At 36.5% G+C, this 25,212-nt stretch overlaps 1 protein-coding gene and 1 long non-coding RNA gene across 2 annotated transcripts in view; both read left to right on the top strand.

The window, feature by feature from the left end:
• LOC125258617 overlaps positions 1 to 23,337 on the top strand; it is a 37,657-nt gene extending 14,320 nt beyond the window's left edge. The window contains exons 3-7 of the mRNA XM_048175564.1: positions 19,760 to 19,840; positions 19,981 to 20,129; positions 22,434 to 22,686; positions 22,820 to 22,901; positions 23,012 to 23,337. Of these exons, the coding sequence (XP_048031521.1) occupies positions 19,760 to 19,840; positions 19,981 to 20,129; positions 22,434 to 22,686; positions 22,820 to 22,901; positions 23,012 to 23,337 (891 nt within the window). The remainder of the gene's footprint in view (positions 1 to 19,759; positions 19,841 to 19,980; positions 20,130 to 22,433; positions 22,687 to 22,819; positions 22,902 to 23,011) is intronic.
• LOC125257499 lies at positions 1,954 to 2,576 on the top strand. Its single transcript, XR_007182403.1, has 2 exons — positions 1,954 to 2,348; positions 2,435 to 2,576. It is a non-coding gene; the product is annotated as an uncharacterized LOC125257499 (long non-coding RNA).
• Positions 23,338 to 25,212: the final 1,875 nt, after the last annotated feature.

Genomic DNA, 25,212 nt, shown 5'->3' with positions numbered 1-25,212 from the left:
TGAACGTTACCCGATTCCACGAATAGAGGATTTATTCACATCATTAGCAGAGGGCCAATGCTTCACCAAACTGAACCTCTCCAGTGCATACTTACAAGTGCCCTTGACAGAAGATTCACACAAATGCCTCACTATCACCACGTCAAAGGGGCTCTTCTGTTACAATCGATTACCATTTGGTATTGCTTTGGCTCCTGCAATTTTTCAAAGGGCCATGGATCAGATTTTACAATGTTCATTGTTATCTAGTGACATCTCAAGCATGTAGACGCAGTCCTCAGTCGTCTGGATGAGTTTGGGCTGTGTGTCCAACACGAGAAATGTGAATCCTTTAAAGATTTGCTGCAGTATTTGGGGCACATCATTCATGCTCAGGGTCTTCATAAGATACCAGAAAAGGTCAGGACAATCGTGGATGCGTCTGCACCAAAGGACATCAGTCAACTTCATTCATTTCTGGGAATTGTAAACTATTACAGTCAATTTATCCCTAACCTTGCATCAGTGTTAGCAAGAAATTACTCAAGAAAGTACTGAATTTATACCAATATCTGTACAGGTGAAAGTTTACAACGCTTACAGACCACCGTCTGCTGACAACAATCTTCAGTCCAACAAAAGCCGTTCCATCCATGGCTCTGCAGCTCGGATATAGAGAAAGACAAATACATAATTCACCTCTCTGTGTTTAAAATCACCATGAAATCAAAATTGACCATAATGTTGCAGTATTTATTATAAAAGATTTTTAATGCACATCATTATTTGTTAATATTCAGCTAAGTTTTTAAAGTCCACACTAATATTTGATGTTGTGATTGACAGGATGAGATGAACGAGCTCCTCCTGAACCTTCATTTAGAGCCTCATTTAAATACAGAATGAGTTCATTTGCATATTGATCAGATGCTTCAGTGCTCTGAGAGTGTTTATAGTGCTGTGAGTTTAACACTTCATCACTGACACACACAACAATCTTCATCAACATGACCTTCATCATCATCTTCATCTGGACTCTCACAGCGTTTGCTCAAGGTTTGTGGAGCACAAGTTTGATATCAATTCATTTCTTCAAGTATATTGTCAAAGTTTTGAGTTGATTTTCTTCTTGTTGTGTGTTTCAGAGTGTAGAGGACAGATCACCGTCACTCAGAGTCCCTCAATGACAGCAGCTCAACCAGGACAAACTGTGAACATCAACTGTAAAACCAGCAGTGATGTGCCCAATTGTAGTGGGAATGATAAATGTATATCCTGGTACTTACAAAAACCTGGAGAAGCTCCTAAACTCCTGATTTATTATACAAAAAGCCTCCAGTCAGGAACTCCATCTAGATTCAGTGGCAGTGGATCTAACAGTGATTTCACTCTGACCATCAGTGGAGTCCAGACTGAAGATGCTGGACATTATTACTGTCAGAGTGCACATGTCATCAACAGTAACTGGGTGTTCACACAGTGATAAAGAGTCGTACAAAAACCTCCGTCAGTCAGAGTCACAGTGACTGAACTGATACTGCAGCTGCTCACACACTTTCACACACTTTCACACACACTCAACAGTGCAGAAACACAAATATGATCTTAATATCAGCTTTGTTGAGCTTCATCGGTATTTCTTCAGATAATTAGAAATTCTTTTGATGTTATCATCATTTTTAGATCATTTCTGGTTTATTTATCCTCATTTCCACTCACTCAATATTTTAAAGTCATTGATATTTTTTGATCATGTACTTTTATTATTTTTTCTTCCTAATCTTAGTTATACAGTAAAGATCTGAGGAACTGAAGCTGTTGATCACACAGCGAGAGTTTATCTGGACACTTCCCAAAACTCCTGTTATAATATAATTACAATAATCAACACTTTTCACCATTCATTCATGTGATAGTAAAAATGTAGTGATAGTATTCGAGAAGTTTCCACATGTAAACAATCAGAGCGCTAAAATCAGAGTGGAAATAGCCATTTATTTCTAAATTATGACAATTATTTGATGTAAAAATCATATTAACATTATAAGTGCACCTCAGGAAACATTATAAATAACAATAAATCAGTTGGTGAAGCGACTCAGACGCCTGCAGTGAAATCTGTTCATCTAGGAAACACATTCACCATGTCCTGTAAAAGCAGTCCTGACGTCTATCAGAGTTGGGATCATCAACCTCTATCCTGGTTCAGTGATAAAGAGTCAAAAACCTCCATCAGTCAGAGTCACAGTGATTTGTGCTAGAAACACTGAATAAGTTCATTCACAAATATGAGGGCTGCAGCAGATGAGAAGATTTGAAGTCAATAACATCATTTTAGAGCTTCAGACGACTGAGAATATCGAGCACAGGTGAGATTATCAGAGATCCAAACACTGAAGGGTTCATCCTAGACCATTTGTCTATTTAACCCCAAATTTATCTGTGTATCATCTAGATACCCTGAAGACATCAAACAAGTGATCAACAGAATTTGGATTCATCAGATTGTTGAGAAGATATAGTTTTATAAGTGTATTGAGCCATGGCTAAATGAACTATCTTCTAAACGCTTTGACTAATTAAAATCCTTTTGATAACTTCCCACTGAGCAAATTACGTCCAGAAAACGTCTTTTTGAGGTCTTGTCTCAGGTTGAAAAGACGTCCACTGAGGGGCCAGAATGAAAGTTTTTATGACGTCTTTTTTTGACGTCTTCTGGACATCCGATATAGACGAACACGCAGAATCACCAAAGGAGAAAAATCACAATTTTTAAGCCACCATCGTGGAGATGAGTGTTTGCTTTAGTTGGGCTCTTGATAGGGCTGTCGCGATAACCGCAAATTCGTAATACCGCGCTTTTGACGAGCCAACCGCAGAACACTGCAAAAACCGCAGCAACCGCGATATTTGTATGTTTTCTATTTTTTGAAAGGCTATGTCCTTCTCGTTTTACACTTCATACACATGTACTAAATATTAAATAAGGTAACAATGATAGCATAATGTGTACCATGGTGATTTGTAAAGAGGCAGATGTGCACTAAACAAGCCTAAACAGACAGTGAATGTGAGAGAGATCGACTGAGCGCGTGCGATTACCTGCGTCTGTCCTTCAGGCCGAGACATATATTCGTGAAAAAAAGTTGTCGTGTCCAAGGATAGCGAAATCTCTGCCTTAGCATCGAAGCATTACTGGTCAGCTGAGCCTTATAAAGTGGCGCTCAACGTTAAAATGATTTCAACAGCTTGTTTCATTTCATCTCTCTTTTGAATGAATCTGCATTTTTGAACGTGCAGTTGAATGAACGGTTTAAAGACTCAAAGACAGTCCCTTGCCGCCACCTTGTGTTACAACAATGTAACTGCACTGAGTGACAGCCCGTCTAGAACGCGCAGAGATGAGTAACGTTAGTTCTGCTTATACTCGTGAAATATCAGCAGAAAGTCTTTAGTCAGATTCGAGGATCGAAACTAACTATTATACATACAACAATAGCTCTACCATCTTATTGTCAGGTTTATGTTCTGTTTTGTAGACCCTTATTTTGACATTCTCTTTACTTCAATGCTCTATTTAGTTTCGTTATTGAATATGACCTCTCTCTCTCTCTCTCTCTCTCTCTATATATATATATATATATATATATTTTTTTTTATATATATATATATATATTATATATATATATATATATTTATATTTATATATATATATATATATATATATATATATATATATATATAATATATGGCGGTAATACCGCATATCGCGCTATTGAGCCACTCAAAAATACCGCAAGGGAAATTCCTTAACCGCGACAGCCCTAGCTCTTGACCCTAACCTTATTAATATTAGAGTTTGTTTGGGCAGTTAACTGAGTCATAACAGCCAGACAAGTAAAGAGAAATGATCAGGTGTTGGTTATGTTTTCATATAACCATTAGTTGACCTGAATCACTGAACTCATGAAGAGCCCAATCTCTGAGTTAGATTTACATTATTGACTACAGCATCACTGTGATTCTACAGCAGAAGATCAGCTTTTACAATATGATTCAAATGATTTCAGAAAAGGTGTGTTGAACAAAAAAAAAAAAAAAGCATTTGTTTTAGGCACACACAGACATCAAGAATCAGCCTGTGAATCTCAACAGTGGTGACCATCAAAAAGCATGTTGCAGTGCATTCTGGGAGCCACCAATCAAAATTCATCCATAGCTCCCATCATGCATTGCTGCATGAATAAATTATGAGCTTAATTGTCTTAGTAATTTCCTTTATTCTCATATTTTATTTTGTTCTGTTTATGTGACTTTTAGTAGCTTGTTTTCTAATGTTCAGAGTTGATCTGTTGATCAGAATATGTTGCTTGTCACCGTCATCGAGATTCACAGGCTGATTCTTGATGTCTATGTGTGCCTAAGAGAAAAAAATTTTTTATCATGTGAAAACCTTTATATTGTATTGATAAAGCTGATCTTGTGCTGTAGAATCACAGTGCTGCTGTAATCAATAATGTAAATCTAAGAGACTGGGCTCTAAATGAGCTCAGTGATTCAGGTCAAAAACTGATTATGTGGAAACATAACCAACACCTGATCATTTCTCTTTGCTTGTCTGGCTGTTTTGACTCAGTTAAAACAACCCAAACAAACTCTAATATTAATAAGGCAAGGGTCAAGAGCCCAACTAAAGCAAACACTCATCTCCACGATGGTGGCTTAAAAATTGTGATTTTTCTCCTTTGGTGATTCTGCGTGTTCGTCTATATCGGATGTCCAGAAGACGTCAAATAAAGACGTCATAAAAACTTTCATTCTGGCCCCTCAGTGGATGTCTTTTCAACCTGAGACAAGACCTCAAAAAGACGTCTTCTGGACGTAATTTGCTCAGTGGGTTTTGTCATTAGTGTCTATAGATGACATGCAAAATTTCGTGTGAATCGGTCAAGTGGTTTAGGAGATCGAAAAAAATTTTTAGCAACTCAAAATGGCTGACGGACTACAACATGTTGTACTAATGTTGTCCACTAGAGGGAACCACAGGAGAAGAAATCTATTTTTCTATCAGTTTCCATCAGTTTAAAAGTTTGAATCCAAAATTCACAGAACTTCACACACATGGACAACAAGACTTTCTGAGTAAACATGCCGAGTTTCAGGAACTTTTTTTTAAATCAGTCATTTATATGAATGGGATTCAGAGATGAAGGTCATAATACTAATGCTGTCCACCAGAGGGAGCCACAGGACAACAAATCCTTTCAGATCTCTTTATGAAAGTCTGTAAATGGTTCAATAGATTGACTTGTAGTATAAAAAATGCATATAGGCCTAAATTCATTATAGTTTCATAAAGTTTAATAAATCCCAATATAATTAATTATTTCCAAATACTTACAGATCATTCATTTTTATATTAATATTCATTTTATACTATAATTTTGAAAACATATTTGTTGTTGCCAGACGTAACTGAATGTATTGCCGTCCGATTGAAGGAAAGAGACAATATTATCTGTCTATTTTAATATAGTACATAGAATAATACTTCCATAAAGAGATACTTAAAGACTCATATTTTATTTGAAAAGACACATGGCCATTGCTGTACTGTCTACTACACGATTCAAAGTGTTTCTGGATTGAAGTTTCTGAGCTGTAAAAGATCCCAATAACAATTCAAGCTACAAGTTAATCCTATTATGCTAGAGGATGTTCATGTGCATTAAAGCTGTCTAAAGACCAAGAGTTTGTCTTACATTGGCCATATAACCTGTTACGGCCAATTGTAGGTCACTATATTAGGCAGCTTGTATGTATCCTTTGGCTCAACCATTGACTTTAGGCCAGGACTACAGTACCTGTTTGTCACTTTGGTGGCGCGATTGCATATAGTGCTATAATATTTACCGTGTATCTCAATCAGCTCCCTAGTTCAGTAGTCAGGGCACTGATCAGGGTATCAGCCACATTCACTTTCATTATATACTGATTCACGACCTAGGGAGCTAGGGAGCTGATTGAGATGCAGGGATAGTGTTTAACCGTTTAAATACACACTGGAGCCTCATCGAATAAATTCAACACTGCATTAAAGGTGCAGTATGTAATAATTTTGTCCGCTAGAGGTTGCTAGAGGCCTATTCCAAACAAAGGCGTAGCTTGTAGATTACAGTAGATTACATACAAAGTCAATGCAAAGACGTGATCAGACTATGGATCAGACGCGTCCTCGCGCGGGTCTAAAGACGCGATGAGAGTTTCGCGTTTGGCGTGTATGCCCCATAATACTAATCGTGTTGATCGTTATAATGGCATACGTTTTCTGTAAAGATATGAATCAAAACAACTCACCTGTCGAGTAAAACACAAGTGAGATCGGCATCTCTTTCTAGGTGAAGTTCGTCACCCGTACGCTTATGTTTACGGGAACTGTCCTTGTCGACAGAACCAGCGGCAGATGGTAAACAGTAATTATGTTCCATAAATAAGTAACATAATCCACCATAAAACGTGCAAGAAGTAAATAAGGAACTGCTTGAAGCAAGCTAGTGGTTTGCTGGACGCTAGACACTACTTCCGCATTTGTCCACGACACTGTTGTCATGTGGTTTCTACGTCAGTAAAGGCGGTAACAAAGGGTAACTGACGTCATTGACAGGCGACTGCACTGCCCCGTGTCACTGTTTAGAATGGAATTTTCTCATGATTTACAAGTAGTTGAAAACATTAGAGATATTGTTAGTAATCAGCTGGACAAAATATATAACACTAGCCTAGTGGTTTTTGGATATTTTACTGCGAATATCTTACAAATTGTACCTTTAAAGGTGCTAAAGAGGATGTTTTGTTTATACATTTTTGCAATATTACTTGAAACTGTCTTTACTAACTGATAAAAGACTATTTATTAGGTGCACTGAAAGGAATAATATTAATATACATCATCTGTGCACGAGGTAGGGCCTTAAAAACATCAGCCAATCATTTACACGATCATCGCATAAACGATTGGCCCTCTGCCTTGTCAATCACTGCCGTGACGTTCCTTGTGAGAGACGAGCGCGCTGTGCGCTCCAGTAACTTTCCACACTCTACAGGCGCCACATGCAATGTTTTTGTCAGGAGACAGGAGTAACAACTGCAGATTATGAGTTACCTGCGGTGAGTCCGACATAATGAATCCACTAACACGACACAGCGAATGCCGGTGGTAAACACTCGTGTTCCAATACTCGTGCACGAGTTTTGGGAGGCGTTCCCTCGAAATGAGCTGTGAATGAGGGGGGTTGTTCTTACGCATGTGCTCATTTCAAAAACTCACTAACAGTCTTTGATTTCTCAGTCGACGAAAAGATCCTCTTTAGCACCTTTAACTCATTATTATTCACATCGTCCTTTCCTGTTCATCAGTGTGTCTGTCTGTTCACACCGCCCTCTAGTGGCACAGTGATGTAGTGCAAGATAACATGAATAAAACTGCTGAAGGGTTTCTGTCATCAGTACAGCTGTGATCACCTGCGGTCTCGTACCTGCAGCCGAATTACAGTCGAGCTGATGATCACTAAAGCACTTTTGCTTAGATGATGATAAGTTTCATCTACATTTAATTTTCACAGTTTTTTTCACATGTGGTTTGAATTGTTCTAAATTTTATGCTATTTTATGCTTTTTAAAGTTCACACTTATATTTGATGTTGTGATTGACAGGATGAGATGAACGAGCTCCTCTTGAACCTTCATTTAGAGCCTCATTTAAATACAGAATGAGTTCATTTGCATATTGATCAGATGCTTCAGTGCTCTGAGAGTGTTTATAGTGCTGTGAGTTTAACACTTCATCACTGACACACACAACAATCTTCATCAACATGACCTTCATCATCATCTTCATCTGGACTCTCACAGCGTTTGCTCAAGGTTTGTGGAGCACAAGTTTGATATCAATTCATTTCTTCAAGTATATTGTCAAAGTTTTGAGTTGATTTTCTTCTTGTTGTGTGTTTCAGAGTGTAGAGGACAGATCACCGTCACTCAGAGTCCCTCAATGACAGCAGCTCAACCAGGACAAACTGTGAACATCAACTGTAAAACCAGCACAGATGTGTTCAGGGATAGTGATGAGGATGATTATATATTCTGGTACTTACAGAAATCTGGAGAAGCTCCTAAACTCCTGATTATATATGTAAAAAAACTCTACACAGGAACTCCATCTAGATTCAGTGGCAGTGGATCTAACAGTGATTTCACTCTGACCATCAGTGGAGTCCAGACTGAAGATGCTGGACATTATTACTGTCAGAGTTATCACAGTGGTTATGTGTTCACACAGTGATAAAGAGTCGTACAAAAACCTCCGTCAGTCAGAGTCACAGTGACTGAACTGATACTGCAGCTGCTCAAAGGAGGATCTGAAACAACATGGTCACACAAACATCTGAAATAAAATCATCTATATTAATCTGCCACTCTTAATAATTATAGAGGTCAGAAAGAGATTTTGTGCTCTTGTAGATCAGTCACACGGTTGAGATCTTAGTGATTTCAGTTGCTGCCTTTTATTAAAGGTCCCGTTTTTCGTGGTTTTTTGAAGCTTTGATTGTGTATTGTGATTGTTTATAGTGTGCAATATAACATGTGTTCATGTTTCGCGTGTAAAAAAACACAGTATTTTTCACATAATTTACTTATCTGTATACCGCTGTTTCCACTGTCATAAAAACGGCCTGATGACTTCCTTGTTCTATGAAGTCCCTCCTTCAGAAATACGTAACGAGTTCTGATTGTGCCAGCGGTTCCTGTGTTGTGATTCGACAGCAGTTTAGCGTATCTTGCCCGGAAAGGTCACGCCTCTTACCATAATGTGGAGATGCACGCGCTCAGTGTTATTGTAAACATGTGTTTAATTTTACCCTATCAATTTGAGCCGGAATCAGACCCGGTGATTGGACTGCGGGATGAAAATAACAGCGTTTCGACGACATGGCGACAAACACACTCTACAAAGGCAACTCTTGTGTATTCCTGTGGGCGGAGGTTAGTCAAAAAACTGTTTTAGTGACGTCATTAAAGAAGGAAGTAGAGGGATGTAGTCCAAACTGGCCGTTCGAAGTAGGCGACTTCTGTTAAATAAAATATCTCGCTTGGCATTGAACTTTGAGCTTTAACATTTTACAGATTTTATTTATACTCTAACAACAACATTACACACTAACTAAAGTTTGAAACATGGGATCACGAAGAACGGGACCTTTAATAATAGATATTAATGTTCATAATTCTCCATAATTCTCCATTTGATTTGAGTATCTCATTTGTACTGAACATGTCGTTTGTACTGCAGACAGTAAGAGTTTTATATTAGCCTGCTATTTCAAAGGGATAGTTCATCCAAAAATGAAAATGACCCCCATGATTTACTCACCCTCAAGCAATCCTAGGTAGGTACATTCTTCTTTTAGACAAATACAATCGGAGTTATATGAAATAATGTCAAGGCTAATTCATGCTTTATAATGGGAGCAGATGGTGGGTCAAATTCTAAAGACAGAAAAAAATGCAGCCATCCATTATAAAAGAAGTCCACATGACTCCGGGGGGTTAATAAAGGCCTTCTGAAGCAAAGTGATGCATTTGTGTAAGAAAAATATCCATATTTAAAACTTTATAAACTGTAATCTCTAGCTTCCGCTAACTGTCATACACACATTCATGAGAGAGTGGCGTCCCAGCTTATGATGAAGGACAGAGGGAGTCACAGGACAACAAATCCTTTCAGATCTCTTTATGAAAGTCTGTGTAAATGGTTCAATAGATTGACTTGTAGTACAAAAAATGCATATAGGCCTAAATTCATTATAGTTTCATAAAGTTTAATAAAGCCCAATATAATTAGTTTGCAAAAAAAAACTGTAATCTCCAAAATATTTACAGATCATTCATTTTTATATTAATATTCATTTTATACTATACTATTGAAAACATATTTGTTGTTGCCAGACGTGACTGAATGTATTGCCGTTCAACTGAAGGAAAGAGACAATATTATCTGTCTATTTTGATATAGTACACAGAATAATACTTCCATAAAGAGATATTAAAGACTCATATTTTATTTGAAAAGACACATGGCCATTGCTGTACTGTCTACTACACGATTCAAAGTGTTTCTGGATTGAAGTTTCTGAGCTGTAAAAGACCCCAATAACAATTCAAGCTACAAGTTAATCCTGTTATGCTAGAGGATGTTCATGTGCATTAAAGCTGTCTAAAGACCAAGAGTTTGTCTTATTGGCCATATAACCTGTTACAGCTAGGACTACAGTACCTGTTTGTCACTTTGGGTGGCGCAATTGCATACAGTGCTATAATATATAGCAGGGGTCCTCAAATCCAGACCTCGAGATCCACATTCCTGCAGAGTTTAGCTCCAACCCTAACAGTTAATGATACAATTAAAGGATTAATTAAGGGATGATTAAGCTTTAATGATGAACACATGCTGTTAACAAGCAGAATCACTGAAGAAAAGAGAAACACAAGAACTACGACTGACTTCAGCCACAGCCTTAGATGAAATCAACTGAAGATAAAAGATATTAAATCTCTGAAGATCTGATTAAACATCTCCACAAACAGCATTACCAGCTTCACTTATTACTAACCAGACTGACTTTATTTGTCACACATCTACAGAGGATCTTATTGAGAATTAATTAGAGGTTTAGATGTTGATGTCTAATTGAAAATGTTTGGTTTGAGGTCACCATCGTGGAGATCCGTGTTTGCTTTAGTTGAGCTCTTGACCCTTGACTTTTGTTGAGATGTTTCTATCAGCAATTGCAAGTGTTTTTAGAAAAAAAAAACATTTGCATTGATAGAGCAAATCAACATGTCTGTTTTAATAGCAGATAAATAACTGCTCTTTGTATAATTAGTGTTGATGTCTATGTAGCGTCTGGATAGATCCGGCGTAGTCAATCAACTTTGGAATTTTCAGAACGCTTTTAGCCTGCTGAACTGTGTAAATCACGGATCGACACCGGCCGGCCCAGAAAAACAGACACTTTGACACGTTTGTTACTCTGTCAGAAATTAAACAGAGAATCCCACTTCCTAGCTCCCCTTACGAAAAACTAGTATACTTCAAGTTCATTTGATCAAGTATACTAAAGTAATGTTCAAGTATATTTTTTAAGTATACTTTATGTAGTAAGTATAATATCAATGTACTAGTAGTAAACTTGTAAGTGTACTATTTTAATACCGCTTGGGACTAAATTGGCCCAATTGAAGTATACGTTTAAGTGTACTATAAGTGTAACAGTAGTAAACTTTAACTAGTTCACAGCTACGTTTCTCATTTGTACTGCATCTGTACTAAAAGTGAACTTATACTAGTATACTAGTAGTTTACTATTTTAATACTACACAGCAAAAACTGCAGTGTTAAATTAACTCTCCAGGGAGTACATGTGAGACCATACTCCAGAGTGTTAAAGTTAATGAGATAAATAAGTGATTAATTGAGTGATGATTGAGCATTATTGAAGACACCTGATGATAACAAGCAGAATCACCAAAGGAGAAAATCACAATTTTTAAGCCACCATCGTGGAGATGAGGGTTTGCTTTAGTTGGGCTCTTGACCCTTGACTTTTTAAAATAAAATTTTGTTTGGGTTGTTTTAACTGAGTTATAACATCCAGACAAACAAGTGGAAAAAATGGTCAGATGGTGTTGGTTATGTTTTCTCATAATCGTTATTTGATCTGAATCACTGAACTCATTTAGAGCCCAATCTCTGAGTGAGATTTACATTATTGATTACAGCAGCACTGTGATTCTACAGAAGATCAGCTTATATAATACAATTTTTTTTTTTTTTTTTTTTTTTTTCAAAAAAAGTTGTCATCACAAAAAAAAAAAATATACATATGTAGTTTAGGCACACACAGACATCAAGTATCAGTCTGTGAATCTCAACAATGGTGACAAGCAACATATTCTGATCAACAGATCAACTCTGAACATTAGAAAACAAGCTACTAAAAAGTCACAGAAAAACAGCAAAATTTTAATAGTGAGAATAAAGAAAATTAATAAGACAATTCAGCTCATAATTGATTCATGCAGCAATGCATGATGGGAGCCATGGATGAATTTTGATTGGTGGCTCCCAGAATGCACTGCAACATGCTTTATGATGGTCACCACTGTTGAGATTCACAGGATGATTCTTGATGTCTGTGTGTTTAAATGAGTTCTGCTTTTTTTTTTTTTTTAAATCAGAACTCAAAAAAAAAAAAAAAAAATCTGTATTGATAAAGCTGATCTTGTGCTGTAGAGTCACAGTGCTGCTGTAATGTAAATCTCACTCAGAGATTGGGCTCTAAATGAGTTCAGTGATTCAGATCAAATAATGATTATGTGAAAACATAACCAACACCACCTGATCATCTTTTAACTTTGCTTGTCTGGTTGGTTTTAATGCAGTTAAAACTGCCCAAACAAAACCTAATATTAAATAGTCAAGGATCAAGAGCTCAGCTAAAACAAATCCTGACCTCGATGATGGTAACTTAAAAATTGTGATTTTCTCCTTTGGTGATTCTGCTTGTTATCATCAGGTGTCTTCAATAATGCTCAATCATCACTCGATTTATCACTTATTTATCTCATTAATGCTTCAGTGGGTGGAATAAAAATATGGCAGGACTTTTACTTTCTGACCCCTGGACTTTCCACCTCTGCCGAGAGTATATTTCAAAGTGTACTTTCGTATACTAAAAATGTAGCTACTACTAGTATTAAAATAGTAAACTACTAGTATACTAGTATAAGTTCACTTTTAGTACAGATGCAGTACAAATGTGAACTAGTTAAAGTTTACTACTGTTACACTTATAGTACACTTAAACGTATACTTCAATTGGGCCAATTTAGTCCCAAGCGGTATTAAAATAGTACACTTACAAGTTTACTACTAGTACATTGATATTATACTTACTACATAAAGTATACTTGAACATTACTTTAGTATACTTGATCAAATGAACTTGAAGTATACTAGTTTTTCGTAAGGGTCTGGAGACTTCAAAGGATCACCCCTCCCTTTGTGGGACCAGAGAGGCCAGCCAAATTCCAACACACACCACAAAGACACATACACACACACTAAGGACACACAGACACGCAAACATGCATTGAAGACTGTATGTGTAAAATATAATTATGCCTAAATGTAACTGCCGTTGTATGTCAAATTGCATATAGTTATTCCCACTGTTTAAGCTTAGCTTGGATTGTAGTTGTGCTAGTGTCATTTCTAATGATACTATTGTCTGTAAACCATAACTTCTTTTATATGCTTTTCTGATCTGTCGAGTTTGGTCTCGTTTTAAAGCTCTTGCTACCTCTCATTCACTGAGATATGTCACATAGCTGCAAAATGCATTCCTATGAAGGAAAATGCACCCTGATGTAACATATCATAAATTATGCAAATCGAGCCACAAGACAAGACCAAGGAAAGTTTGCCCGCCAACTTTGCACCTATGTCATTGGCTATTCCACCTCAAGGAGGTGTGTCGGCTTGTCTGTCATAAAAGAGGAGCACCAGGATTTTCCTGTGTGTTCTCCTGATTGCCTTGAATCATCCATCGCCCGCTCACGCACGTCTCTCCCGGACGTCACGGCGACACGCTTCCATCGCGCTCATCTTTCAGGATCACCATCTCCGGTGAAACTAACTTTCACGTCCTCAGTTCAAATCTTCCCACGGAAACGGAAGAAGCCAATGAACTGCAGCCGCACTGAACCGAAACTCAGCAAGCAAACTGATGCAAGTACCATTTCTGAATATTAGATAACTAATTTCTGTGCTGGCTCTCAAGGACTGTAGTAAGTTTCGCTACCTTTCTTCTCTCTTTTCCTGTCTTTACTTCTGCTCTTGTATATTCCGTATATTCTGTATATATATTTAGACGCATAACCTCTGTATTAGTAGTTTTCATATATTAAACACATTATTCATTCTCGATTGTTTCTTTTGCTCATTCAACAAAACCCAGGTCACTTTAACGTTTCGATCTACACTGTTAAAAAAAAAACTGTCAAATTTACGGTAAAATACCGGCAGCTGTGGTTGCCAGGAATATACCGTGAAAAAAAATGTGGAATCTGTAAAAGACGGTATACTGGTTTTGTAACCCTAAATTTTACAGTAGACAACGTATTTTTTTTACCAAAATCATGGTAGAAAAAAACAAATAAATTTGTCAATTATACAGTAATTTTATGTAAAAAATGCAACTTTCCATAGCTTTTTACGGATATTTGCAGTAAAAAAAAAGTTATAATATAATAATATATACAGTAATTTGTTGTTAATTTAACAGTAATACACTGTAAAAAAAATCCCAGTAAAATTTACGGTAAAAAAACGGCAGCTGTGGTTGCCAGAACTTTACTGTAAAAAAAATACAGTTGCAACATAAAAAAAAAAAACTGTTAAATTTATGGTAAAATAAGGTATTTCACTTACTGATATAATGTTAATTTACCAACCTAATGAAATACTAATATCAGTTTTGTACCTTTAGAATACACTGACAGTCACCAAACACAGTGGTGATTAGAGTCACATGATGAATCAAAGTTCATCACAAGCAGCTTTTCCACAAGCTGAGAAGAACAACACTAACATATAGAAGGCGCACAGTGTCATTCACACACACACTAAACACCATCATGGTAACATGCAAGAAATTTAAAAAATGCAATAAACATTAATTTAACAACATTAGATGTAACATAAAACCCTAATGTACATAACTGATTAGAAAAAAATGAGAAAAACTAAGAAGAAACAGAGTTATTTCAACGAAAATATATCAAATGTGAAGTGTCACGCAGGGAATTGTGGGAATGTTAATTTATGGTTTTTCACTGTAATATTTACAATGAATTGTTATTTTTCACTTCCAAAAACTGTGAATTTAATGGTATTTTACCATAAAATTACATTAAATGTACCATTAGATTTATCACAGTTATTCACCGTATATAGTACGGAAACTTTCTGTAAACCAATTAATAGTTTTTCACCGCAGCATTTTTACAGTCTTTTACTGTTAAAAACACGGTCATTTTTAATAGACCCTATTATGGTAAATAACTGTAAAAATAACAGAAATATGTTAAACCTTATTAAAACCTTTGACAGTAAAAAACACAGTGAAATTGTATAACAAATTACAGCATTTTATTTTGACCAGATACATTTTACGGTAAATTCCTGCACTGTAAAAAAAGTCAGTAAAATATACAGCAAAACACCGTCAAATTCCAACGGTAATGGAGCGTAAAACCAAAAACTTCCTTTTACTGTATTAAATAGATTGAATAACCGTTAATTGTGAGACTGGATAAAACTTTGTTTTTTACTGTAATAAAATGTTGAAATTATAAATATTTTCTGTGAAAACAAATAAATATGCATACATTTTACAATTAAATATTGTAATGTTGAAAATGTCTAAAAACCTTAGATTTTATGGTATTATTTGAATAAAACTACATCTTTTGGGGTTGTGTTAATAAAAAACTGTCAAATTTACGGTAAAATACCGGCAGCTGTGGTTGCCAGGAATATACCGTGAAAAAAATGTGGAATCTGTAAAAGACAATACGGTATACTGGTTTTGTAACTCTAAATTTTACAGTAGACGACATATTTTTTTACCAAAATCATGGTAGAAAAAAACAAATATATTTGTCAATTATACAGGTCCACTATTTGGACGTACAACCATGACCCAACTTGGACATCATCTTGACGTTCAACATTTGACCTTTGAACAGGGTAATTTTTTTGGACGTCATTTGGACGTCAATAACAGATGCAGGAAATTGACATGATTAATATGTAATATTTGTTTTATAGGGCCTATCAACATGATTAATACATGAAGAGCTCAGATGCCATCTGAAATTTTCTTCTAGAATTATCATTTTTATCAAGCTTGTATATTTAAGTTCAATAATTTCACTTAAATGGCAATGCAAATTACCTATTAATTGTCATTTAAGTGAAAGTACTTAACTATACCACAGCAAAATCCCCAGTGTTAAATTAACACCCAAAGTGAACATATGAGTCCATTTTACCAGGTGTTAAAAAGTAAGACTGAAGCAGTGTTAAAGTTAATGAGATAATTGATTGATGATTGAGTGATGATTGACAATTAGTGGAGACACCTGATGATAATAAGCAGAATCACTGAAGAAACAACAAGAGAAAAAGAGAGAGACACAACAACTACAACTGACTTCCAGCCATTAAACATTATTACACTTATTATTAACCAGTTTGATTTGATTTCTGTCACACATCAACAAAAGTTCTTATTGAGAATTAACAGATGTTTAGATGTTAATGTTTGAATGAAAGTTTAGTTTGAAGTCACCATGATGGTGAAAAGCATTTCCTTTAGCTGGGCTCTTGACTCTATTAACATTAATTTATCTCTGGCTGCTCCAACTTTGTGTTTGTAAAGCACATTTGTTATGGTCAGAGAAACTCTGATCTGGGCTGTGTTTCCCAATAGTGATGTGAACCAAAGGTTACCAGTTTAGGTTTACAATGCTATGGGAATCCCAGTCATAATGGTTTTGTTTATGACATTCTTTTTGTGAAATGGTCAGATTCATTGGTGACGTCCAGTATTGTCAGTCATATAGATGTTATATTATTTCTTTCTAGTAAATCTGTTACCACTTGAAATCTAGAAGAGCTTTTATAATCTGAAGAACAGAGAAAAAAAAAAAAAAAACACAGACATCAAGAATCAGCATATGACCCTCAACAATGGTGACAATCAAACAAAGTGCTTCATGTTGCAGTGCATGATGGGAGCCACCAATCAAAACTCATCCATGGCTCCCATCATGCATTGCTGCATGAATAAATTATGCAGCTGAATGGTCCTGTAATTTTCGTAGATTGTTCATGTTTGCTTTATTTCTCTGTTGTTTTGTTGTGACAGTAGCTTGTTTTGTGATGTTCAGAGTTGATCTGTTTGTCAGTATTTTGTATTTATTTATCGTCACCGTTCTTGAGAATCATATGCTGATTCTTGATGTCTGTGTGTGTGTGTGTTTTTTTTTCTTGAGTAGTCAGATTATAAAAGCTCTTCTGAATTTCAAGTGGTAACACATTTACTGAAAAGAAATAATATAACATTGGATGTCACCAATGAATCTGACCATTTCACAAAGAGAATGTCAGCATCTAAACAAAACCATTATGACTGGGATTCCCAAAGCATTGTAAACCTAAATTGATCAACTTTAGCTCACAGCACTATTGGGAAACACAGCCCAGATCAGAATTTCTCTGACCATAACAAATGTGCTTTACAAACACAAAGTTGGAGCAGCCTGAGATAAATTAATGTTAATAAAGAGTCAAGAGTCCAACTAAAGGAAATGCTTTTCACCATCATGGTGACTTCAAACTAAACTTTCATTCAAACATTAACATCTAAACATCTGTTAATTCTCAATAAGAACTTTTGTTGATGTGTGACAGAAATCAAATCAAACTGGTTAATAATAAGTGTAATAATGTTTAATGGCTGGAAGTCAGTTGTAGTTGTTGTGTCTCTCTCTTTTTCTCTTGTTGTTTCTTCAGTGATTCTGCTTATTATCATCAGGTGTCTCCACTAATTGTCAATCATCACTCAATCATCAATCAATTATCTCATTAACTTTAACACTGCTTCAATGTTACTTTTTAACACCCGGTAAGATGGACTCATATGTGCACTTTGGGTGTTCATTTAACACTGGGGATTTTGCTGTGGTATAGTTAAGTACTTTCACTTAAATGACAATTAATAGGTAATTTGCATTGCCATTTAAGTAAAATTATTGAACTTAAATATACAAGCTTGATAAAAATGATAATTCTAGAAGAAAATTTCAGATGGCATCTGAGCTCTTCATGTATTAATCATGTTGATAGGCCCTATAAAACAAATATTACATATTAATCATGTCAATTTCCTGCATCTGTTATTGACGTCCAAATGACGTCCAAAAAAATTACCCCGTTCAAAGGTCAAAGGTGAACGTCAAGATGACGTCCAAGTTGGGTCATGGTTGGACGTCCAAATAGTGGACCTGTATAATTGACAAATATATTTGTTTTTTTCTACCATGATTTTGGTAAAAAATACGTTGTCTACTGTAAAATTTAGGGTTACAAAACCAGTATACCGTATTGTCTTTTACAGATTCCACATTTTTTTCACGGTATATTCCTGGCAACCACAGCTGCCGGTATTTTACCGTAAATTTGACAATGTCTTTACCGTGAATTCCAATGTGCACAACCCCATAAGATGTAGTTTTACTCAAATAATACCATAAAATCTAAGGTTTTTAGACATTTTCAACATTACAATATTTAATTGTAAAATGTATGCATATTTATTTGTTTTCACAGAAAATATTTATAATTTCAACATTTTATTACAGTAAAAAACAAAGTTTTATCCAGTCTCACAATTAACGGTTATTCAATCTATTTAATACAGTAAAAGGAAGTTTTTGGTTTTACGCTCCATTACCGTTGGAATTTGATGGTGTTTTGCTGTATATTTTACTGACTTTTTTTACAGTGTAGAGTGTTTGAATCTGATGCTTGGAGAGGCCTTTTGGGGGAGCTGTGGTTCCTTGCCGCTGTTGCTTCTGGCTTGCTTAGATGGGGACACTTGATATTCAACAATGTTTTGATCTGCCTTCATTGTCTTCACTGCACACCATTGTATGCAAACTGAGCTATTTGGAAAAGTGAATAGGTTGGGTCAGGGTCCACCTTTGGAGCCAGCGGCCTGAATTTCAGATCAAATCTGTGCTCTGATCTTGCTGGCGACATTCATAAAGCAAACAAAACAAGATAATTGTAACAACAATTTAATAAAATAACACATAATACCGACATTTCATATTCATTATATCTTTATATAAGAATGAATTCTCAGTTTTCCTGCTGCTCATTTGACCACTTCTGAAACAGGTGTAATTGTTTATTTATAAAAACATCTTTGCTAAGACGATTCAGACAAATGCAATTCCATTCATCAATATAGCGGCTTTGCACTCGTTATTTTTATTTATTTATTTATTTTTAATATATATATATATATATATATATATATATATATATAAACGTATTATGTTTTAGTACTGCTCTCCAGTCAAGGTTGGAAATTTCATGCCATGTTGGGTGCTTTCTTCAGTTACCAGTTTAGTAACCGTAGCTTTCTGCCAGCAGCAGATGTCATCAGGTGGTACCCAACCTTCCTTGAGTGTTTTGACCCTTAACCACAACACTCTCCAGTTGGTGGGTCGGCAGTGGTGGCCAAATCACTGCCCATCTACTCCTGGCTTCCAGCTTTCTTCCTCTCTCTTACTCCATATCCAGCATGAAGCTCGTTCAGCCTCCTGTCCCATCCTATGAGTCACATGCTTCTTGCTCCTCTCATCCATGCCTAAAGCTGACAGCAACCGCCATGCTGATTTGGCAGGAAAGCCTCTACAACCTATTTCCACAGGGAACAACCATGCCTGCCACCCTCTTGTTTTTGCAGTCTTGGATTAACGGCTGATATTTCAAGGCTTTTCCCTCATGTGCCTCCTCACAGCCCTCCTCCCACGGCACGGTCAGCTCAACTAGGATGATTTTACGATCTTTGTCTGACCACAGAGCGATATCCGGGCGAAGAGCTGTGTGGACCACTTCCGGGAACTGCAGCCTCCTTCTGACATCAACTCTCATTTCCCAAGAGTTTGTGGCCTGCAGCAGATTGGGTTTTGCTGACGCATTAGTTGCAAAGGGCCTAGATCCCTCCTTGACGAAGGTGATAATTTTCCCCTCACCTGTGCCACTTGGCCTCTTCTTGCACCTCTTTCGCTCTATTGTGTCAGCGAGGGACAAGAGTACCTTGTTGTGGCACCACCTATAGCGCCCTTGGGTTAAAGACGTTTTGCACCCTGACAGTGTCCCCAATTGACCGCAGAGCTTGCAGTAGGGGTCGTCCCTCAGCCCCCATGTGTGCAGATGAGATGGTGAAAAAGTAATAGTTATACTTTACAAAAAGTGTGATGCATATTTTTTACACATTACTGGAGCTCCTCTCTTGCCTGCCAAACTTCCATTGCAAGTTTTCAAAAACTCACAGATTCTGTTGCATTTAGTCACCATGAAATCAAAATGGACAATTTATGTTTTTTTATGGAATACTATGATATTGATTATAAATGATTTATGAATGCAAATCATGATTTTTTAACTTCATGTGCCTTGTAATCTACATGCAGCGACATCTGTTCTCTGAAAGGAGAATGGGGCAACCTGTCACTCACATGAGATCCACCAATAGCAAACCACAACCATCCAATCAATTCCCCACAGACAAAATCAAGCCCCGCCCTACATTTATTAACTTCACTAGGATATATATCACAACAATAGGGAAGAAAATATGAGTGCAACGTTTTAATGTTGCAAGGTTCATCATTTATGAAGCAAACTCAATTCAAATAATAATAAAATGGTACAGTAATGAAATGAGAATAGCACATAAATATTAATAAAAACGTTATCTATGAACTTATTTCAGAATCTTGATGATTTGATATATTTGATTGTGTGATTGACAGGATGAAATGAACGAGCTCCTGAACCTTCATTTAGAGCCTCATTTAAATACAGAATGAGTTCATTTGCATATTGATCAGATGCTTCAGTGCTCTGAGAGTGTTTATAGTGCTGTGAGTTTAACACTTCATCACTGACACACACAACAATCTTCATCAACATGACCTTCATCATCGTCTTCATCTGGACTCTCACAGCGTTTGCTCAAGGTTTGTGAAGCACAAGTTTGAGATCAATTCATTTCTTCAAGTATATTGTCAAAGTTTTGAGTTGATTTTCTTCTTGTTGTGTGTTTCAGAGTGTAGAGGACAGATCACCGTCACTCAGAGTCCCTCAATGACAGCAGCTCAACCAGGACAAACTGTGAACATCAACTGTAAAACCAGCAGTAATGTGTACAGTCTTTTGGGGATATACTGGTTCAGCTGGTACTTACAGAAACCTGGAGAAGCTCCTAAACTCCTGATTTATTTTACAAACACTCTCCGGTCAGGAACTCCATCTAGATTCAGTGGCAGTGGATCTAACAGTGATTTCACTCTGACCATCAGTGGAGTCCAGACTGAAGATGCTGGACATTATTACTGTCAGAGTTATCAACAGTAAACGTGTTCACACAGTGATAAAGAGTCGTACAAAAACCTCCGTCAGTCAGAGTCACAGTGACTGAACTGATACTGCAGCTGCTCACACACTTTCACACACTTTCACACACTCATCAACAGACACACTAAATCATAAAGAGATTCTCTCAGAAAGGTTTCTTTAGATCACTGTAAACTGAACACAATCACAAACTTCAGCAAATGTAGTTGTAAACAGAAGCATGTATGTTCATTCATCTTCAGCTGTCAATCATAACACAAGAGCAGCATATATAAACAGCAGCTTACGTCACTCCAGTGAGAATATTCTTCCTGCGTCCCTCCATCACTCCATCTCCACCTTTATGTCCATTTTAATTCATTTCAGAAGTCCTGATGTTCATAGTGGAGTCTTGTGACAGAAACAGATCCTCCATCATGGACACGACAGATGTGTTTACCTGCAGCATTAGTGCTGGTGATTTACAGACTCTTTCTGCAAGTTACATCGTTACGCCAGTAGATGGAGACAAGAGACTGACTTTATGAGTGAATCAATCAATTATTAATCAACTGATTTGATCAAAACACTGAATCATTCAGGAAAGAAACAAGCATATTTGATGGCTCTGTCCCAATGAAGAGGCTGCATGTTCGTTCTGAAGATCAACCAATGAAATGATCCTTCACAGCCGCACTGTAATGTTATTGGTTCACGCTATAGTCAGTCTCTGAAGGCAGGAAATCAACTCCTTTTTTCCCTTATTAATTTAATTATTGCTACAATCCTCTTGACATCATATCATTTTATTTTATTTCATATATATATTGCTCAGAATATCAAGTCAAACAGTGAAACTGAGTGGAGTTAAACTCATTTGCATCACATTTGTGATTGTGTTCCTCTGAGAATTGAGCAGATCTCGTTTCATCATGTATCTGCAGGTGTTTTCATGCTCCATTGAGTGAAGTTTATTTATAAAATATGATCCAATGAAAGAGCCGAAACAAAAATGACACAAAAAAATACGTAATGTTACAATTATGTTTTATTGACTGAATTGTAATAAAATCAAGACTGTAAAAGCACACATATAGTCAGCAGATCTACTCTGAACACTGCTGTCTCCTCACAGTGTCTCCAGTGGACGCAGACTGGCCGCTCCGTGTGGCCTCACAGCTCACCGAGACGCTCTTCATCCACTCCTCCTCAGAGAGAGTCAGGCTGCTGCTCCAGCTGTACAGACCGTCCTTCTCCAGGAGCCCAGCGCTGCTCTCCTGAGACCTGCTGCTCCCGTCCACCTTCAGCTCAGGCTCCAGTCTGACGGGAAGCCCTTGTTGGCCACACACACCAGTGTCGCTGTGTTCAGAGAGGAGTCATCACTAGATGTTCACTTCAGTAATTGATTTTTGTGTCTGTTAATGAGTGACTGTCTTCAGGTAAATGATCTGGTGTGTGTTTGCATATTGATCAGATGCTTCAGTGCTCTGAGAGTGTTTATAGTGCTGTGAGTTTAACACTTCATCACTGACACACACAACAATCTTCATCAACATGACCTTCATCATCATCTGGACGCTCTTATACTGCTTTATACTACAAGGTGAACACTATCAATTTAAAATAAATCATTTATGTTGTATAGCCTAATTTAATACATCTTAAAAATGTCAAATGATTTATTTTTGGACTTATAAATGGTTTGTTTTTCAGGCTGTAGAGCTCAGATCACAGTGACTCAGACTCCTGCAATGAAAACTGTTAAACCAGGAGAAACTGCTGAGATGAGCTGTAAACTCAGTAGAAGTGCTGATACCTGCAGCTCAGCATACTGTGTGTCCTGGTACTTACAGAAACCTGGAGAAGCTCCTAAACTCCTGATTTATAGAACAAGCAGCCTCCAGTCAGGAACTCCATCTAGATTCAGTGGCAGTGGATCTAACAGTGATTTCACTCTGACCATCAGTGGAGTCCAGACTGAAGATGCTGGACATTATTACTGTCAGAGTTATCACAGTGGTCCAGTGTTCACACAGTGATAAAGAGTCGTACAAAAACCTCCGTCAGTCAGAGTCACAGTGACTGAACTGATACTGCAGCTGCTCACACACTTTTACACACTTTCACACACACTCAACAGTGCAGAAACACAAATATGATCTTAATATCAGCTTTGTTGAGCTTCATCAGTATTTCTTCAGATAATTAGAAATTCTTTTGATGTTTTCATAATTTTTTATATCATTTATGGTTTATTTATCCTCATTTCCACTCACTCAATATTTTAAAGTCATTGATATTTTTGATCATGTACTTTTATTATTTTTTCTTCCTAATCTTAGTTATACAGTAAAGATCTGAGGAACTGAAGCTGTCGATCACACAGCAAGAGTTTATCTGGACACTTCCCAAAACTCCTGTTATAATCAGTGACGCTCTTACACTACACAATCAATCTCTGACTGGATTTACATCGTGTTTGCATTGTTAGTTATGGTGAAAGCATTTCTGGAGTGCAGAAATTTAGTTGTAATGACGAGATCACTGCATTCACACCATCAACAGACTGTCTGTCATCTGCTCAGTTTCTCATCACAGCAACCTTGCCTGTGATGAACAGATCTAAATATAAGACAATAATCAACACTTTTCACCATTCGTTAATCTAATTAGAGGATGTACATGTGCATTAGTTTGTCTAACATTGGCCATATAACCAGTTACGTCCAATTTGTAGGGCACTATATTAGGCAACCTGTATGTATCCTTTGGCTCAACCAATGACTTTAGGCCAGGACTACAGTACCTATTTGTCACTTTGGGTGCAATTACACATAGTACTATAATATAACTATTGTCAATATTGAGTTTAACAAACAAGTGCTCGTACAGCCACGGTTGATTTCATTTGCTGGAGCGGCTGAGAAGAGTGCGCTGTCATTATACAGTACAAGAGCGACCTCTAGAGGCGAAATAAAAACTATCACTGATGCCTCGTAGAGTTTGTTTTGACACGTGACGTGAGGCTTCACGCTGCACAGAGTGGGACACTTCAAAAACGGATTTAAAACATAGACAACAAAACGGTATGTTATACAGTGTACACTACTGTACATGTTTTCATATCATTATATAGTATTTAGTTTGTTGAGTAGATGCTGCATTAGTGGAGATCAGTATGTTTGCCGTCGAGGCTGAGAGGATGCTAACATTAGTAGTACCTCAAGCTGTTAAAACAATGTGACAAAAACAGCAACTGTTCAATGTCACGATTGTTACCATTCATTTGCATTAGTTTATATCCATTTGTTCGCTGTTATGCATTCATTATCCAGTAGTTGCATATTTAAACTGTATCCTCATCATGCAGTGACAGAAATATAAATCAGAAATGTATTCGATTTCAGTTCTTTTTTTATCGGCACTGTAACACATTTTGTGATTAGATAATCATCAAGTTTTCTAAAATAGAGGCAAATAATGTGTGAAAGTATACATATTATAGACCTATGCTATGTCTTTGTGTGTAAAGATGGTAATTTTTAAGCATGACTGTTTGGATTTATATGAAATAGAAACAATAAGAGTCCATTTGTAACATTAAATAAGGCTAATAAAAGTATTGTTCATTTTTAATTGCAACATTTACATTTTAACATTTTAAAGTTGTCTCTTACATTAGTTATAATGCACTATGAATTAACATGAATGATCAATGTATAATTAATATATTAGTATTTTTTATATTTAAAAATTACATTAAACATTAATTCAAAGAAACAAAATGTAAGAAAGAGCTAAAACTGAACACAGTCTTTCTGCTCAAACTGTGTATAGAACAATTTTAAATATTTTTTTCTCATTTTGTATTTTACATTTACTTGTACTTTTACTTTCAATACTTAAGTACGTTT

This window comes from Megalobrama amblycephala, linkage group LG22, assembly GCF_018812025.1.
Source record: "Megalobrama amblycephala isolate DHTTF-2021 linkage group LG22, ASM1881202v1, whole genome shotgun sequence".
NCBI lineage: Eukaryota > Metazoa > Chordata > Actinopteri > Cypriniformes > Xenocyprididae > Megalobrama > Megalobrama amblycephala.
The sequence above is the reverse complement of the archived record's forward strand: the minus strand, read 5'-3'. Positions and strand labels throughout refer to the sequence as shown.